We start from the raw sequence: 20,866 nt of genomic DNA on the forward strand, positions 1-20,866 counted from the left end.
CGGGGAAAGTCGCGATAGTCCTTTTTGACCTTCCATCAAAACTTCACGCTTTACGACTGCGAAACGAGTTTTTCTCGGAAGTGCAGATATTGCGGGCGTTCTTTATATGAGACAATCGCTGCAGACAATAGTAAAGTCCCGACTTCCCGTTCTTCGCCGAAGTACGCTTCTTCTTCTTCTTCTTTCGTTTTCCCGCCTACTTCTTCTCTTGCGCAACTTCGTTTCGCGCCGATTCCGGTTTATGAGACTCAACGAAGAGGGATCTCTAAATTATTGTATTTAAGTGATCGACGTATCCCCGTGGATGCAAATCGAGCGAGATAGTTCCTTTAAAGTTTCTCTTCGTTGTAAAACGATCAAACGTGTTTCGAGCATACAAATAAATTTGTTGGAAAAGTGTAAATGTGGCTACAATTCTAATTATTGGTGCACGCAATTCAAAATATCGTCGCACAATTTATAAATGATTCCTGCGCGTGATATTATTGATCACTTAACTCAATGCTGTAACGCGGATCAAAAATCGACATAAAAGACGATAAAGGATTTTCAGCGCAAATAAAAATAGTATGTTTTCGTTTTGTAATTCAGCGATTTATCCGAGATTAATCGTCTGGAATGCGTTTACACTCGGATGGAGACGCGACTTGCGCCGGTTAATCTAAAGTGCTTGTCGGCACGACGCGACGTCCGGTATTTCTTCATTGTGGAAGGAAAAATCGCGACAACTGACGCAACGACGTCGCCGGTCGTTAATAACGAACGAGCGAGCGAGCGAGCGAGCGGGCGGGCTGCAGTAAAGCAACGAAATCGTTATGCTCCGGTTTACGAGAACTTGTTGTCGGCTCTAAAATTCTGATTTAGCGGCGGTGGGCCGCTACAGTTTGGACCGGGTCCAGGACCAGGCGAAGGCCGCCACCGCCTTTTTCTTTCCGCTCCATAAAGTGAATGTCGCGCTTTGCCACTTTTACCAGGCCGTGTCCACGCGCCGCAGAAGCGCTTGCTCTTTCACCGTTTACTGTACCGTGATTTCCCACCTTTTCCGAAATCGTTTCCTTCCGTCCGCACGAATACCTCGAATGGAAAACAATATGCGAAAATTTGCCAGTGATATTCACAGCACGGAAATTTGATAAATTTGAATCAAAAAATGTTTAAATAATATTCGCGAACGTAATATATTGATTTAAAACTTTTAAAACGATACAGGAAATTTATTTAAATTTTTCAAACAACAATGCGACAATGGAGCTCTTTTTAATTCTCTTAATTGTTTTTAGAGACTTTTTATTTGATTAACTATTGTGTGATTCAATCTAGTATTCAATTTCGGTTACAATGAACTTAATTAATGTGATGTTCTATAATTTCGACATTGAATTTCTCGATATTCTATATAAACATAGGTTTAGAAGCGAATTTAGTTTAATGGAACCGTATATATAATAGGCACAGAACATTTTAATGGTAAAAAGAAGGTAAAAGGAAACATTACACTGATTTATCGTTACATAGCGTAGGTATACAGTCCCTTTTTCATCATTGTGCTCTTTAATCCTGTCTCTTTTGGCCTGGTTAGTTCGGAAAAGCGAAGCCGAGAACGTATCGTGCCGCGTAAAAATGGCGAGGTGGAGAAACCGGCTCGTTAGTTAAATGTCGCCGGTACGAAGCCGGCAAATGCCACCATTAATATTGGAACGAGGTTCCTTTGAAAAGGGCTGCGCGCACGCTAGTCGCTCGAAGCATTTTCGAAAGGGTGCGGATACGTACACTTCTAAAATTGACGCACTAAAAATGTCAACGACCAACTGGCCAGTGGATTAAGTATTCGAAAATAACGTGAACGCTATAGAAATGTGAAATGTGATTTTATATCTGCACTTTTTTCCAAATCGACCGTTTACTTTCGTTAAAAATTCAATTTCTAATTGCACGTTGCAATACTTAAATTATTATTGATCGATTGCATTTTATCTACTTCTTCAGAATTATTAATTAATATAAAAAGAGATTTAATTACTTTTAAATGCATGAAAACAGAATTTAATTATTTAATTTTTAAATCAATTAGATTAAATCAATTAGATTTAAGGACCGCTCTTCTAATCGTAATGTAATTGTGTTTTCATGAGAATATTAAAACTGCAATGTATTATTTAAACATTCATTTGTTCTCCTTTGTCCGCGAAAATCTGATTATCATTCCGTAAATTTAATCGTTAATATCATTGGTTCTCTAACAGTGGATTATCAAAATTAAACATTAACTCAACTTATCAACCTGAGAAATTAAGTATTAGTTTCATATTCGTCCGATCTGCGAACGATTATGGTTTGGCTTTAAGCAGAAATGTCGCGTTCCTATTTTCGTGTATTTCGAACAATATTATCGCCTTTAAAAATTTCGAAATATTCTATATAGAATGTTCTTTCAAACAAAGTTGTTTGGTCTTTAAATAATTCAAAGTCTATTTTTATATTTAAATAGGTAATAGTATTAAATTTTATACTATTATGTCAATTACTTTATCAATCATTGTTTGAAACAATCCTTTGGCTCAGTATTTTTTCATTTATAAATAAATTTTTCATTTATTAATAAATGAATTGATTTTTACAAATACGCGAAAATGCGTTGTAATAAATATACATTATTATAGATTAAGATGACTGAGATCTTAACAAATAATTATTTTTATCTACATCGATTCGCTTAAATATCCGCATGACGCATGAAGTAGCTTGTCTGTTTCGTTTCTGCGGTAACCCAGATTCGAAGACAAAAAGCTTCTGTTTGTCTGCACAGTATCACGACGTCGGATCGTCATCCGATGGATTTCGGGCGCTCAACGACGCAACGAGAAATACACGAGAAAATCGCTTCTGTAAACTATACGCAGTGTAAAAGAAATTTCAAATTTTCATTTCAAATTTTATCAATTGGAAATATTTTGCCATTTATTATTGCAAATTATTGTAAATATACGTACACGCATGTATTTCTTCAAAGCTATGATAATAAATTAATGCATAAGAAATTAAAAATTATTTATCATGTAAAAAAGTAGTATGTTAATGAAGCATTAAAAATAATAAATTAGTCCTTTTTATTTGTAACCTTTTTTTGTAATATGTTAACTTGTTTAAATATAAAGGTATGTTATTAATTAAATTATATATATTGCTTTAGATTATAAATTTGTAATTAACTAAAAGAGATCACCTCTTTGCATAGTATTAAATTGCATGAAAATTTTATGGAAGCATTGGATAGAATCGCATATTCAACACGATGCCCGATGCTATTAATGGTATACATGGCGCTTATTCAATTTTATTCACCTCATTCATTAATAAATCATCAACCAATAACAAATAGTTAAATAAATATTTGCGCAGCAAATATTTCTCATGTAGCGGAAATTAAACTGGAAAACGGAGAAAGACAAAGGGAGAAATAGTATTTTCATCGTAATTGGTAAACATGCATTGGTAAATATACAACTCGCCGAGATTCTTACGTTTGATTAATTAATCTCGTTGGGTAGACTACACACTATCACCAAGGACGTAACACAAAAAGTGATGTCGTTTGCAGCCAAAAATATATCGTAAATATAAAAAAAATTAATTATTTCATTGTTAAAACTTTTTTGTCATACACTATTATATACCAGCATGTATTGCTGGTTATATAAGTAATTTAATTAATGTTTCTCGAATAAAATTATACTTTTTCCATTATTTCCCGTCGTTCTTATTCAAATAACAAAACTGCTACTAAAAAGCATCTATTATAAAAACGATTTGCCGGCATCGCTGCAGATACGACTAAGGAAAATTACATAAAGTAATCGATACTTTACGTATTTTTACATCTTAAAAAGATTATTCTTAAAGATTGGAAAAAGGGCAATTTATTATCTTTGATAATTATATAACTTGTTCGTACAATGCGACAATTAAACTCGATAAAGTTCTTATAAACGCAATGAGATTTCTTTCTTTTGTATGCAGAACTTTCATTCTTTTAGGTAAAAAAAAAAAAGAAACAAGTTGAAGTTCAAATTAATTAAGTGAGCAGTGAGGCAGATTATTAGCAGCAGATTGGCAAAGGGTGTCGTCAGCGTAAACGGGGATGTACTCATAGCCGGAACGAGAAGCCGGATGAGCGAGAAAAATTCACTAACGACGACTTCATTCGACTAAAAATGCTACTTAAATGCGACGTGATTTAAACTTGATGTAGCACAAATTTTACTTTAATTTTGTTTGATTTTAATATTTTTAAAATTATAATATTCACACATTCTCAACTGTTAAAGTTGTTAAAACAAAGTAATAAATAAATAACGTTTAAATCAGCGAAATCAAAACTCAGTACAAGACACGTTTCTAATTTAAACATTGTTAGAAAATTTATTATTTCTCGTTTCTATAGAAATATCACAATAAAATAACATCTTGTATTCCCATTTCTTGTTGCTTCAATTTTTAAACGAAACAAATAAAACATGCGAAATATTTGCTCTGATAAATAGTTACAGTCATTAATTGCGGATGCTAATTGCTCGGTTCTTCCTTATACTTGACGTGATCACGTGTCGATGAGTAATGCTACGACACGTAGAGCGGCACGCGTCGATGCTTGCTGATTCGACGCGCGCGTAACAATACGATGCGCGATGGCCTTGTATACGAGGTCGCGGCACTATCAAAACAACATCAAGGCCGACCGACCGACCGATATACATAGATACGTACATAATTTTGTTACATTTCGAGAATAAAACGATTATTCCTATGGAATTATTATTGCCAAAGAATTAATTTCTTGTATTTTCAATCAATTTTGATAAGAAAACTGTTATCAAATATCTTATAAATAATTGCATTTATATATACCGACCACATAAAAAATTATCATCATTTTATCGCGTTTTAGAACGCGTTTTGTTAATTAAAATTTGACTGAAGTATCTTGTTTGACACGTCCACACTTTTTATGTATTCCTCTCGATCGGCGAGACTGAATGTTTATTTTGTTCCACGCCCTTTTTATCATACTATTACTTGGCTTATTAATCAACGTAGACAATGCATCTATTTTCGTGCTACAAGTTTCTAATTACATGAACTTATACGGGTTGTAATTTTTGGGAGGAATTCACTGAAGTTAGCTCTAAGAGGAGCAAAAACGTCTGATGAATAAGATCACGTTACGTAAATTGAATATTAATTTGCTCCTGACTCTTATTTTTATTTCTTTTAATTTTGAATATCGAGAATCCTTATACCAATATCGTTTAAATCTGATAATATTTCAAATTTAATTTTAGCTTTTTTGCTGTAGAAATGCAGCTATAAAATACGAATCCTCATTTCAATATAATGACCAAATGCTTTAGAACTATTTGAAAACTATAATACAATTTTAATCATTTTACTTTTCCTTCCACAGTTGTGTTCTATACAAAAAAAAAAATTCTCACTCTTATCAAATATTTTCTGAAAAAATTAATTAATACCTATTAATAAAAACATTAATAGGTATCGTGAGTTGTCATCAGGAATGCGCACGTGATCGATGCCGTTTTGGGGTCGAGAAATTAAATTGAGAATTCTTGCTCCATTTGCGCCCATTTACAGATAATTTGAGATTCCAAGATACTTTCGTTGAGCTCGCACAGATGTGCTGCACGCGTGGTTGGAACAAATGAAAGTAAAATAGCACTAAAATAGGGGACTATGTTAAAGTTGTGACTGAGAAACTCGGTAACGAGAAACAAACAATCTACTTTATATAAATTTTTCCTACAAGAAGTAGAAAAAAATATATAAATATGAACTCACAAAAAGAATTATTTTGCCAACAATTGCTGTAGAAATATAAGTGTACACCTTAAGTAGCAAGCTGACGTTATTTGACATCATTTTGGCGTTAAAACGTCATCAAAACGTCATTTTGACGTTAAAGTGTCGACAAATAGCGTCAGTTTGCTATCTGGGTCAGATGCAACGAAATCGATATGGAATTAAGAGTATAAGGTTATTAAACTAATCGAAATTACACGCTCTTAATTTTAGCAGCAGCATTTAAGGTTTCACGTATCTCGGGTATTTACTAAATCTCTTCTAATTTTAATTAAAATCTTCAAATAAAAAATAATTGATCTATTATAATAAAAGATTTCAAAAGTGAATTAGCGTTATGCGTGAGAGAAAAAAAATAGCTGTAAACAATACGTCTGCAGTTATTACGGGAATCAACGTTTATTTCGAGAGTGAACTCAAACGAGCGCGATTTCAATCCTCCAGTCATTTTTCCATTTCTCGTTGGCAAACACAAATGTCATGATATAGTCTTTTTACGATCCTTTATAAAGTTATATTAATTGTTACAAAATTCCTGCCGTCGTTAATACGAGTTGATAAATCGTCGCTGAAGCGTTAATCGATAAAGTTGATGGCGCGTTTAACACGACAAGAAAATGCGATAATGCGAACGATAATGGAACAACGCGGGAAATGTTTCCTACGATCGCGGAAATTACTTGAAATTGTTTCTGTATCATCTAGTTTGTCGCAATCAGAAACGCATTTTCTTTCCACGGCTGCGCTAAATTGGCGAGCGTCGCGTCGTGCGAACGTAATTTTCTGCTGTGCGACTCTTCGTCTTTCGCTTCCGTGCCGTCGTGGAGCACTTACCTTATCGAGACGAGTATCATGGCAAATATCAGGTACTTTCCGAGCAGCGGCACAACCAACGATGTCGGCGGGATGATCTCGACGACCAGCAGGAAGAACACGTGGAGACTAATGAGAATCGAGATGGAGAGCGTTACCTGAAATTACGAGACATCTGTTAAGAGAGTTTCACTATAAAATGAATAAAGTAAAATATTAAAAGTTGTTTTATTCGAAACGCGTTTATTATAGTAACATATATTTATTTTATAAAATATAACTTCTTATACACCGAGAAAAAAAGTTGTTAATTTGACTAAATTTTTCAACTTGATCGAATTTCTTTAGTTCAAACATTTACGAATTAAAGTTAAATATACGTAACTAAGTTAAATATATATAAATGGTTGGATTAAAGTTCAAGCATTTTATGTATTTAAGACAAAAAACATAAATATTTGAAAAAATTTAATCAAGTTGAAAAGTTTAGTCGAGTTAATAACTTTTTCCTCAAGGTAAAATAGAATATAAAGTTACTTGCATCTTTTATTAAACCTACTTTGTGCGATTATTTTTCAGAATTTTCATGTAGATTTTTATTGTAAATCGAATAAATTTCTATGTAATGTGTAATGTTATTTTCATATTTATTTTCGTATTTAACGAATTCTAACCTGGTAATTAATTTTTAATATTACATTTAAAAAAGGCGATAATCATTCAATATGTTTTACCAAATATTGGAAAAAGTACAGAAGTACAATGTAAGAGCTTATTTTGCTATTCCTGTCATATTACTTAAAAAAAAAATCAAGAATAATATCAAATATGAAATAAAAATCCAAGAAACAGGTACTCCAAAAAAAACACATGTTGCTTATCTTTAAAGATATATCTTATGACGGGCGACAAATTCAAACCTATTCGAAGAGGCCAGGTAAAGGGCCGCGGTAGTCGAGCGGAAAATTCGTATTTATGATCCGCGTAAAGAATGTATGAAGCGAGAGCCAGAAGGATAAACGGGTTGGCCCCGTGAGGTGAAAGTTGTTCGCTGACAGAATTTATATGTGTCCGTGATCCATTCGTTTTAATAAAACTTGTAAACGAAGAACATCAGGCACGTACAACCATGTACAGCTATGTCTGGGAGCAGTACTACTGTAGCCAAGCATGACGGAAAAAAATTAAGCACGACAAAGTAAGAGAGAAAGAATAAAGTAAAATAAAATGTTTTATTTATCATTGCAAAACTTAATAAATACTAAAAAAAATTATTGCATTTTAAGTTAAAATAACATATAAAATGTTTAAATTATGATATCATACACATTTAAAGAGAAACATATAATTTATATATAATATAAAATAAAAATCTATCATATTTCTCGATACAACTTTTTTTATAATATTACATATGGTTTTGTATTTAATTATCACAAATAAATTATTATAAGTATCTCAAAGACAATGGGATTTCTTTAAAAACTATAACCGTTCATAAGATGAGTGAGCCTTGAGCGAGTATTGTATTAGATAATAGGACATAGCGTAAGTAAACAAGAAACATGAAAAATTTTTCGTGAAGGATTTATCAAGCACGTTGTGGAAGCGGAAGTTAACTGGGTTAACGATTACTTTAAAAAGGGGAAAGGGGGAGATGTCTTCTTGCGTAGAATAGTCTCCTCGTCCGTAGTTTTATTATACTCTTTTATGTCGGGCATTATGTAGGTTGAAATGCAACGTGTATGAAGTTGAAAAGTCAGACTTCTCAAATTGTAGTAATTTTTCTGATATTAAGCGAATTTTTAAACAAAGTATAGAACAAAAAAAGAGAAATATAAAGGAATTTTTTGTTTAAGTAATAAATGTCATAAAAAAATATGTACATTTTAATACAAGAATTAATGCATAAAAATTTTAATTAAAAATTACATTTTTCTAATGCCTTAAAGTTATTAAATATTAGTTATAATATTTATTAGATATTCTTTCTAAAATACATTAATTGTCTATACAAAATATTTTTCTTGATTAGATATGTATAGAAGTATCCCCTAAAAGTTTAACTCTGTAACAATGTATAACATAAACATAGAATTTAAAAGAAATTGAAAAATCACTTCAAAGGATTTGAATTCAACTGCGTTGGCTGCAAATCCAGGGATCGACCGTGTTACGTTATATTTCTCTCGGAAAAAAAATTAAAAGTGAGATTTTTTTACGCGAATTTGCTAAAACCGTGATCACGTAACTTTTTTTCGGAATAAAATTTGATCGAATGAAATCCACGTGAGATTTCAGACGATGAAAAGTGAAATAAATGCAAAAATGTGCTGACATTTACGTGATCGATCATCTGATTCCATCTAATATCTGGAAAATACATATCACACATGAAGTGAAAAATAAAAATATACATTCTAACGATTTAAATTAAAATATAAAAGTTACGATTGACTCGGTCCTTTGTTTAATTGAAGTTTTTGTCTCTGTGGCATCGACATTACTTGCAAGGAAAAAAATTATAAAAGCAATAAAATCAATTTAATGTATCGTATGTATGTTCTTTGATTCTGTCCCGCGAATTTTCACGAAAAAATCGAAGCTCGTTTATCTGTCAATAATGTCTATTATGGAATCGTTTTGTATAAATTCCCGTGAGATAATTTCCGATAAATAGTTTCCGGTGAAGGGTATTTGCAAACATATAGCACAGTGGTTATCGGTCTATACTTCTTTTTTTAATTGGATGCGACAGCCGCGTGGCTTTTCAATAGTGCTTTGCGGCGTTTCACGACGATTAATTTACAGTACGGTTCATCGTTACATAAAATCGTCCATCAATGTTGCGTCAGTGGTCAAACAGTTTTTACATCCCTTCCAAACATTTTAAAAACTGATACATTTCTTTAGCTTTCGCGATTTTCAATTCGTTATTGTTACTTTATGCAATATATAAAAATTGACGTCCTTAGTTTATTCAATTTTTATTTTCGACTAAAATTTGAAACAGTTATACGGCATTTATTTTATTATCCATATATAATTAACGCTTACGTTTATTAAATAATATGAACAATAATTTATTGAGTTCTGTCTAGCATTTGTCAGTTTTTCTAGAGAACCAAATAAAGAAATCTACTTGTATACTTCTTTTTAATAAACATTTACGTCAACTCTTGATTTGTAATTAATAATTATGTCGTAAGACACCAGTATAATCAACATACATTTGTTCGAAAATATTTCATTTTAATCATTAATTACGTTGGATGATAATTTTTATTATGACTTGGCTCAGTTATATAAATATAATGTATATCAAAGGGGGATTGTTAATTGCACTGCATTTTCGCTCAATTACATCGAAATTTGCGGTACTAAGTCAGCAATAAAAATCATTTTCATTTTCCGGTGGCCACGAATGTATAACACGCGATCATCGACGGTGGGTTCTTATCGAAGGTAGCGCGAGTTGGCGAATTGAACGCAACGCGAGCGAATGACGGGGCGAGAGAGAAAAAGAAAGAGAGAGAGAGAGAGAGAGAGAGAGAGAGAGAGAGAGAGAGAGAGAGAGAGAGAGAGAGAGAGCGAGCGCGCGCTTCATTTTTACTGCGGTCTCACCGTTGCAATGGCGTTTCATGGCGATTAATTTAAAGGATCGACCATCGGAGCGCGATAGCGTCTGTCGGGCTGCTGCTGCCCTGTCGTTCGCCCTGGCGGCTTTCATCGATGCATTCGGATCGATAGTGCACCCGGTTACTTTCCATCCGACCGCGCCTTTAATTATTGTCGCCCACTCCTCCCCTGGCAATCGCACGCGTATCTTGTGCTGTTGTTTCTACCAAATGTTTGAGCAAACGTTTCCGAATCAATTTTGCATGATCCAATAATTACCGATTATTGCAAGAGAATGGGTAACTTCGTGCCAAAATTCTCTGTTTCGCGAAATAACCTATTCGATTTAATTATCGTGAATTATATTAAAAGACTTTTTACTCTACATTTCTATCGTACTATTATTCATATTACTAATTATTTGCGTCCGATGCTTTAGAAAACTATTTTTAATACTCTAAATAAATTCATACACAGCTAAAATTAGAAATTAATTATAGAATTAGAGCGAGATGAAAAAAAAATGCTCACTAATTCTGGTGCAGTCTAATGAAGGAATAGTTTAAATGTTCTATAAGCTTGTTATTTTAAGCCGTGTACGATCAACAGGGACGTGAACTAATACAGCCTAGTAGCTCGTGTCTTGTCACAGCACAGTCTGCTCGTTACGCGGTATATCCGCAGTTAAGCAAGATCCACGTATGTACATCGATACACGGTTAATACGATACGTCGTGTTCGATCAGCTTAGTCTGGTATAATATGCGCGTGTGATACCGGAAGTGTAAAAACATTACATCCGCGCACTGTTGGGGATCAGAAATGCGAGTCGGAAAATGATCCCACCCAGCCACATTGGCAAAATAAAATTCAGTAAAGCGAGTATTATCCGGAAACTTTTTAATTAATCCAGTGATTATTGTTTTATGATTAATGCGATGAAATGAAGAACGAAAAGGCATTATTATTATTACACATTATTTGCAATTAACGAAAGATCGATATTTGAAATTTTCAAGATAAAATCTTTTCTAAACTAAGTGACCCCATTATCTCAAGTAATTCCGTAATGGGGATTCCATTTCATAAGTCACGTGTGCAAGCAAAAGTAAAAAAACTCAAACAATTAATTTGAAGGAAAAGCGCGACTTTTCTCGCACGATTCTAAATACCCTTCAAGAACAAAAAAGTCAAAATAACTTCAATTTGAACAATTTGACGTCAAACTGACGTTATTTTGATCTTTCTGTTTTCGAGTAGAAATTCGTAAGATTGCTGAAAAAAGAATTTGATAATTATTACCGAATACCAAATCTTTTTTTAGCATACTTTCGGCTGATTATTTGTTCTCAAGAGGTTGTTTGCGTAATTAATGTAAATGGAATGCTGGCTCACGGCAAAATTGGCTCGACCGTGAGCACAAATTGTCGAATTACGTTGAAGGCACGCTTATGAGGGCACGACGGAAATGTTATAAAGGCAAATATGATTATATTGTTCGCGAGACCGAGCCGCTCTGTTTTCTCTCTTTCTCTCTGTATGACATAATAATAACCCGCGGTCCCCGTCATTCATTTTCCCCACTCGCTACATCCGTCTCGCATCGCATCAGTCAAATGATAATAACCTTTTCGAACATCTTCATGCGACACGTCAGATTGCGCGCATCGATCCGTGTAGGAGAATCGTCCACGAACTTCTGATAATCTATCTTTCACAGTTACGTTGCGGCATAATTAAGTTTTTGCATACAACAATAGAGTTTTTGTTTAAAACAAATAAAAATTAACAAAACATACACAGAAAGATATTGTATAGATAACATATCAGAGAAAATACCAATTTACGTACATTTAACAAATAATAAACAAATTAAAAAATAATAATTTTAAATAAACTGAGCAGTAACTATTTAATTTTATTGATATAGACATATGACAAATAGACATATATATATATATATATATATATATATATATATATATATATATATGTCTTTCTATTGCTTTCTATTGCAAATTCGAATTACACACAAAAAATAAGAACCTCTATTAATCTTTCATTTAAATTTATTTTTTTTATCTCATACTTTCAAGACCATTTTCAAATCAATGGAGACATATTCTGAAAATATGTTTGAGACAAAAATTTCTTTTTTTTGCGTAATCAGAATCTGTAATAAAAAGTACCATGCTATGATTAAAAAAATTATCATCTGGTTTGTATCATATAAACTATAAACCATTCCCGATTGAAAAAAAAAGAAAATGTTAGAGACTACAATTTACTTATCAAAACTTTTAGAGAGAGAGAGAGAGAGAGAGAGAGAGAGAGAGAGAAATAGAGAAAGTGTGTGTGTGTGTGTGTGCGCGCGCGTGCGTGTGCGTGTGTGTATAGTAGGGCACACACGCAGCACACACGTAACACAGTTTGTTTCAGCAGTTTTTTCTTTTATGGCATCATTCGGTTATTTTGCTAGGACACAAAGTTTCTTACCTATGGGTTTATGAGGGAAAGTTGCCAAGCAAACTTGATTTTTTCATTAAGTACTTTTATGAACACGAGGTGTTCAATCAAGTAAATATAAAAAAAATAGTAAAAGCTACTGGAATACAACGGCGCGATGTACAGTCATGAGGCATGTCATAAAAGGTGAAGCGGGGAATGCATGCGGTATGCAATTTTGGTAGACGCAATGTAGCTGCGGGTCAATCACCGAACCGCGATATTGCTTATCGATTCCCTCTGCTTGATTGACATGCCTAGAAGCTGCAACAGACGCTCGCGGCTTTATTTATTTTTTTAATCTGCAACCGAGTTCATATTTTTCTTTTTCCCTATCACTTTCCATCTTCCGCCTTACATAAATAGTACAGAAAAATCCATCTGTTTTTGCGGCGCACAGATTGTTTGGAGTATTCCCCGCTACTCTTCATTATTTATAGCTTTCTAACAATGTAAACTTTGTAAAATAACGCATTCGTCGGTGTTAAAGAGACGCGTCAGTTGCGCGCGGCACAAAATATTTCATTGTTATGCAACAAGAACAAACTATTATTAAGGACAACATGACGCTCGCAAACTCGCAAGAAAACTCCAAGTGTAAAGCTGGCTTATACGACGTCGAGTTTAGGCCGCGGAGTTTCTGAAGTGTGTAATCGCCGTAATATAAGATTCTCGTGTGATGGCATCTTCCGCGATACGTTCTATACGATGCATCAGAAGAGACAGCTCTAAAGACTATTATAGCACTTTTACAGCTGCATCATATGTATAGATTGGAATCGAATTTCTTTGACATAATCTATAAGATAGAATTATTCATCAGATTCTTTTTTATTCAATTATATATATAAGTACGTTTTATTTATTATTAAATTAAGTTCGTAAATGTTCAAAAAATTTGTTTCTAATTAAAACGCATACTATCAAGCTACTATCGTGCTAATTATACATACTTCATTTAATATTAAGCAAGGAAAAGAGACGTTCGTTATTTGTATCCTTGAGATTTCGTTCGCAAAACGTTTGAGCTTTCGATAATATTGACAGTAGTAACAACGTCACGATACAAGCGTTGCATTTTTAGTCAGGTGTCCAGGACATCCCGAGGACACGTGTGGCGACTCTTGTATAACTTTCTAGAGCATTTCTCCGACGGAAGATCCGTATCCCAGGACGCGAATGTTGATGGCAGGTCTTGACTCGACAGCCATCCAAACGAGAGACGCTTCCGCGAAAAGTCGTTCGCAAATTCTTCGCGCCACTTTCTCGTTGGCCGCTTGCATTTATTCGTAGCACGTCTCGCGCGATGCAAGCGGGAAGATCCTGTGAGAAATTGGACGCCTGACAGCGTAGGAACAAGCATATGTATGTACGTACGCGCGATCGCGATACAGTTTCTCGCACAGTTGCGACGCGTCTCCTGAAATTATGCGAATTAAATCCGCAAAATCTCCCCGCCGCACAAGAGATTTGACTAAACGATAAAAAGTACTGCATACTACATATGCGCGCTATACGAACAAACGTATGGCGCAATGTCTCATCGTGGATATTGCGAAAGTGTGTGGAACGTGTCTCGTGCTTATACTTTTGCTTGAAAATGGCGGTAGCAGATGCATAATGGATTGCCGTTTCCCTTTCGCGTTGCGCTGCTTCTCGGAAGCAAAATCAATAAACGGTTAAAAATAGAATGAATGATTGACTCCGTGCCTTCTTGCATCCCCGTCAAATCACACCCGTAGACTTCAGACGGAAACGCCAAATATCGGAACGGAGTATATACGTCCGTAATTTTCCACTTTTCCGAGCGAAATGATATTTAAAGCAATTTATGTAAAAAGCAAAAATTTAAGCGTAGAGAAAAGCCGTGCAATTTACAACACGATGGATATTGCAAACGTGAAAATTCTTTCGATGATTTCGTTGATAATTAATTGAAATAATTACTGATAATTAATTGAATTAAATGACATTTGAAAATTTAATTTATGCGAGACGAAAGTTTCCAGCGTGCAAGAAGCTGCTCGACAAATTGATATTTTCTCTCATTCAATGGAGAGCCGACATTCAAGGGATTAATGAGAGGGGGAGGCAAACATGTTGCGTCACGTAAAAACATACCCCATTATCTACGGTACTACGGGACACAATCGACTGCCGGCCGTTTCTTCTTAATGACGGATGCTAATTGCACGCGCGGTCGATAGTTCTTCAACTGCGCGCAAGTACGATTAATAGCCGTGCTTTTTCAGCGACGCGGGGGCGAAAGAGCGAGGGAAGAGAAACGACTCGAGCGCGAGTAGTGCGAGTACGCGCGTGGTCAGCCCGGCGGAAGAAACAAAGAAAACCGAGGAGGTTGGGAAAGAAAAAACATTTTACAATGCCAGTTCACTGAGTAACGAGTAACCTTTGTGGCATGTCGCGACGTGCCGGGGACGTTAACGGGGGAAAAAGCGCGTGGGGAACGTACGGCGGAGCTTTTATGCCACGCTACGTCGATAACTTTGTGCGCTTCGGGAAGAACGTCAGCTGTAAGCGTCGTTCTGGCAGGGTAAGCCTTCCTTCGAAATATTCCTCGCCAGGGGGAGAAAATTGCGTAGGATCACGCACGCATGCTGAGTGGATACTCGAGGAATATCTCTCCAAGGATATCTCCGGAGAATATCTACACTGATAAATATCCGGAGATGTTTAGGGAATCGCTAATAAGATGTATTTGATAGAACGCGCTGAGAAATATAAGAAACGTCAGGGAAATTTCCCCGAACATTTGTAACGTTCCGAAAACATACAACACTTTTCCAACATCTATCAAACAGTCGTGAACATCTCATAAACAATTCCATGTTTAAATTACCATCTCATAAACACTTCAATAAATATTTAGTAAACAATTTTCGCCAGGAAAGCCGTCCGAAATATTCATGTGGCGTACCCAAATAATACTAATACGCAGATATATTTAAAATGTCTTCGTACACGCATTGTCGTACTTGAGTGATCTACTCGGTACATGTTACACATTGACAGAGTAGAAAGGGAGCTATTCTAGGACGAGAGAGCGAAAACGGCGCGGGTCAGGATGGTGGTAAGTCGATGGGAGTGGAAGCCTGGAGGGTGGAAATGAAAAATCGTCGGCGCGCCGTCGAGCCAAAAGTAACCACCTACTAGCTCTTACCTACAGATAAGAGTAAATAACGAGGCCGACAGACACGCGGAAGAGAACTAATTCGCTGCATATTTCACGCACGTCCGCCCCGCGGCCACGTTTCCGAGAATAAAGGGATTAATCGCGGCACTGTTCCTCCCTCGTTTACATATTCCGTCTTTTTCATAACGATATGCTTATTCGCTGTATTATGCATTTCTGAAAATATTATTACAAGACAGGAGTCCCATACGGCAGCTTGTCACCGTAAAAGGATTAGCATAAAATTTTTACGGTTCTCGAATGTTTTCACAGATTTGAGATTGAATTAAAAACTAATATAATTAGAAAAGAAAATTTTTTACGAAGACGTTTTTATAAAAAAATTTTCTAACACTTAAAGAAAGCGTGAAACAAAGGACGAAAGTTGAAAATGGATGTTCTTCGTTTGAAAAATTTATTATTAATTTAATATATGTGTGCACAAAGCAAATATTAATTTTGTTGCTAAAAAAAATAAAAACTCAATTTTTTTTTAGCAAGTAACAATTATATTTAACGAATATTTTCTTGATAATTATCTTAAAATATATTTATCACAATATTAAAAAAATTATATTATATAAATAAAAACTTATACTTTTTCGAAGAATATTATAAATATTATAAATGTTGTACTAAAGAAAGGTCAATTTTTGTGTTAATTTAATATCTTTGATTAAAATATTAAATTACTAGGATTCAAATATATTTTTAATAAATTTGATGCTTATAATAGATTTGCGATATACAAAATATTTATGTAAAGTGAGCAATATTTACTTAATTTAAGTAATTTAGAGTCTATATTTTTCTGTGCGTACAGAAAAGTTTATTTTGAGTAAATATTACTTGTTTCAAGTAAATGATGAATGTATCTTAAGACTTTATCCAGAAAATATTCTTTGTAAAGATAATCATTTAATATTTAAAAAAAATTTTTTAAATCAAGTAATTGTTTTTCTTAACACGAGAACGATTTTTCTGTGTGAAAAGCTAGTGTAATCGGAAGTATATATATATAAAAATGCGGATACGGAGCGAGAAATTCATCGGCTTACCTTTTCGCCGCTGTCGCTAGGCAGGTAAAATGTGAGAACCGTGAGAAACGATATCCCCATGCAGGGGATGATAATGTTCACTGTGTAGAAGAGGGTTTTCCTCCTCATCGTGATGTTGAACGTGATGTCCAAGTAGGGCTCGTCGCAGCAAGTGTAAAACTTCTCGTTCCTGCGAGAAGAAAAGACGCAAGAGACATTGCGGTTAATCGCCGGATCGATGAACGAGATAGAGGGGAGCGGATTACGGCGATGAAGTAAAAAGAAAAAAGAAAAAAAATCGCCCGAAGAACGTAAAAATTCCGCTATTCAGGGCGACGAAGCGTTTGTGCCCGACAATAAGTACGTTTTAAGTAAGTAGGGTCTGCGGTGAGCGAGACTTATGAGGAAAGTTTCGCGGGGTCGTATAACTCCGTCGAAGATCTCTCTAAGTCGGTAACTCGATTCAGACTACGTCCTCTACGTTCCCCCAGTCTGTCCCCTTTATTCAGGCCGATGGTCTCGAACCGTAGCCAGAAATGTCTTGTGTCGCGAATAAATTTGAATTACATTTATTTTTCGAATATTCCATTTTTGCACGAAATCAAGGTAGATAGTAGATATTACATTAGAAAATTGAAAAATGAACGATTTCTTAAGGATTGACCTACATTCTGTCACCCCTATACGCTATTCGCTCTCAAGAGTCATCATTGCGGTTGACTCAGTCAACTCGTTAGGTCAGAATTTCTCACGAGGAATAATAGTCTTCGGTACATAGCAAATAGGGAAGTTTAAATTGAATAAGGCACATGCGGGTAATGTGGAAAATAACACCGATAATGAAAATGTTTGAAAATCGTTGATACTTAAGCATCGGTACTTTGGAATATCTCAAGCGTCTCTGGCGGCAAGTTACTTCAAATGCCCGTGAAAACATCTATTTTGCTACTACGGCAGTTTCCTGGAGGCAGAACTCGATTCCCCTTTGCAAAGCGGCACGCCGAATATCAGGGATCAAGTTGTGCCCGGAAGCTACCATACGTTTATGCCAGGCGAATATATTGATGTAAAGAAACGTTTCATAAAGAAAGAGAAAAGTGCCTGTGCTATCCTTTTGAGATTCCAATGCCTCTTCCGTAGGATCTCGGAAATTAAATTGAGATTTTATCCAGAGACAATAGATGAACTTTATGATAAAAATCTTATGAAGTCGAAATGTTGACACAAGGCTGTAAATCATAATCGCGAAACTCGTTTTTCATACCAAATACGAATCGTTGAATTAAGATTTTGACGAAATATCGCGTAACGGATTCAATAAAATTCTAATCACTTTTTCTAACAACGTATATATGAAACGCATTATATACGTAATTAAAATACAAACGGAGCAACGCATCGATATTTTATGTATTTTCAAATAAAATGATTTGCAAGGGGCATACACTTACCGAACTGCAGGCACTTCTAAAATATCCCATTCTACCGACATGTAGAATTCGGACAGGTCAACTCCCATGTCCACCACGTTGCTCCCCAATTTTTCGTCCATGTGTCTTAGATCGACCTACGTGACAGAAAAAGCGGCTGGCATTAAGCTCGCGCGCGTAGAAAGCTCGCGGTCGTTGAAACGTTCGAATTCCATGCCCATGTAATTCATCTCTGACGTACGAGCGTGCAGTCGAAGGATTAATAAAGCTCTTACAACATGAAAACATATAAACGAGATAAAAGAGATTTCTTCATTGTAATTGCTCAAATTGTAAAAGGTGAGTGAATGAACATATCGTTTGCGTGTGTCTTCGGTCTACGACTGCACACTCGCGATTAACTGCTTAATTACGAACAATAATAATTCTGAAATAAACTTTCAGTGCATGTCTTGAGATGCACTTGGTGTTCGCAGAAGCGCAGAGGGAGCTAATTGTCAAGGAATCAAAAAAGACGGAGCGTCGACTGTGGTGGTCCGCAACAACAGGACACTCTAGAGCAGCAACTAGATCAGCGGAATATCGCCTTTATATACATATCGATATCTATGTGTGCACCACATTGCAGAGTAAAAGGAACACGCAGTCAAAGAAAGAAATCAGACTAGCGCACTCGATTCGGTTTCGTGAATTCAGGGCTATAACAGCAGCTATGCACCTAACGCTAACGAAGTGTTCCATTCAGCCGCGACTTTTCGGTGTAAAACGTTTTTCTAGAGCCGTTGACAATGACTTTTGACTAAGTAGATCGTCGTCTCGGAAAATGGATCGATGGAATTCCCACTCAGAAGAGAAATTATTAGTTCTTGTGAATCTGAAGTTATCCTCCAATTTACAATTTAGTCACTATTGCTCTTCCAAATATATTATCATGAGCTGATTTTACCTTTAACTGTCTCTCTCTACAACGTGCATTTTGTATTTTTTTATTTTTGAGAGTTAGAAATAACATCTGTTACTTCGACCTTGCGAAATTTTCACTTTGTCAGATTAAATTGTTCCAGAAAGAAACGTATGTACCCGCTATCATTCGTACAATTAAATTTTTCTAGTAGACGTACATCTTGCAAAGTTTACTGTGCATTATGATTACGATAACAACCATTGTCGAACCAACGTTCCCAGTTCAGAAGTAGTTTGCCTCATCGGGAATAATTCTGCCGTTAAGTTCACATTGTCTAACATTGTCTTCTGTGAAGCCATTCGAGCGACATGCAGCAAGATTAAAGCCAGCGGCGGCTTTAATGTTACGTAAGTGTCTAACCATTGGCCCAGGCGATCGCTCGCTGCAGTGGTATTACCGTGAAATACCTCGGGCAGACGCATCTCCGGTGATTCGAGTAACGGTGCACTTGCGGACGATACTTTGTCACTGCTGCGGGGCGAGATTAAAGCCGGCAAACAATTTCGATGCAGCGTCGGTTTCGGTGATCGCGGTACCGAAGAATGCAATCGTCCCGAATTGCCACGAAATCTGACGAGCCATTGCGGCTTTTGCGACAACACAGAAAGAAAGAGAGAGAGAGAGAGAGAGAGAGAGGCCGTACTATTATAAATCATACGTTTGTTTTGTCGAGAGTGCAATTTTGTTACAATTTTTTTTCTTTTCAGGGGATCATTTGTCTTTAGAAACAAAATTTCAAGTATATTTAATGAAAGTAGTTGTGAAGAAAACCACTCAAACTCATGTCTTTCCTTTCCCTTTATTGATTTATGAAATAGTGAAACGCTAAACGGCTGTAAAAACTCTCTAGTAATATGATTCACTACGACCCACTTTTCCAACTTAATTTAATGATTGTCTATTCTGACAAGAAATTTGAATCCCAAAATTAAATTTAATCTATGTGAAATAAAGCGAGAGCTAAATATCGTATAAATTTTCAATTGAAAATTGAGATAAGTGTCTAAAAAAAGGATTTTATCTCTTTATGTAGACAATGTAATAAGATTTTGAGCCAATTTGTAAATATATTGTTTGAAATTGTGCTAAAGGGAGAAATATACTCGAGAAGCATTCGCGCACTTTACACCCGCTGTGGAATAACATTTCAATCAAGTTCACGCGAAATTGAGGTGCTGCGGATCGAATTAAATTAATTAAAGACGGCGTGTACGGGAATACCGCATCATCTGATCTTGGCGAACTTCGCTAAAGATCCTCTGAGGTGTAGACAAGGCTGCCACATTAATCTCGCGAGTAACCGGACGGAAACGGAATTTAAAGAATATGCGTTATCAGTCGAAGCACGTCGCGCAATCCTTTTTCTCTAAAAATTGCGTTATCTTGCACGTCTCGTAATCGTTACGTGTGATTCACCCATTCCGCATTTATCTCG

At 35.5% G+C, this 20,866-nt stretch overlaps 1 protein-coding gene across 6 annotated transcripts in view; it reads right to left on the reverse strand.

Moving 5' to 3' along the window:
* LOC105197520 (acetylcholine receptor subunit alpha-like) overlaps positions 1-20,866 on the reverse strand; it is a 186,856-nt gene that overhangs the window by 25,753 nt on the left and 140,237 nt on the right. For all 6 annotated transcript variants that reach the window (XM_026131120.2, XM_039445945.1, XM_039445947.1 and 3 more), the window contains 3 exons: positions 18,489-18,604; positions 17,059-17,227; positions 6,709-6,845 (listed from right to left, as the gene is read on the reverse strand). In XM_026131120.2, the coding sequence (XP_025986905.1) occupies positions 6,709-6,845; positions 17,059-17,227; positions 18,489-18,604 (422 nt within the window). The remainder of the gene's footprint in view (positions 1-6,708; positions 6,846-17,058; positions 17,228-18,488; positions 18,605-20,866) is intronic.

The sequence above is a fragment of the Solenopsis invicta genome, chromosome 2, assembly GCF_016802725.1.
Source record: "Solenopsis invicta isolate M01_SB chromosome 2, UNIL_Sinv_3.0, whole genome shotgun sequence".
Classification (NCBI taxonomy): Eukaryota; Metazoa; Arthropoda; class Insecta; order Hymenoptera; family Formicidae; genus Solenopsis; species Solenopsis invicta.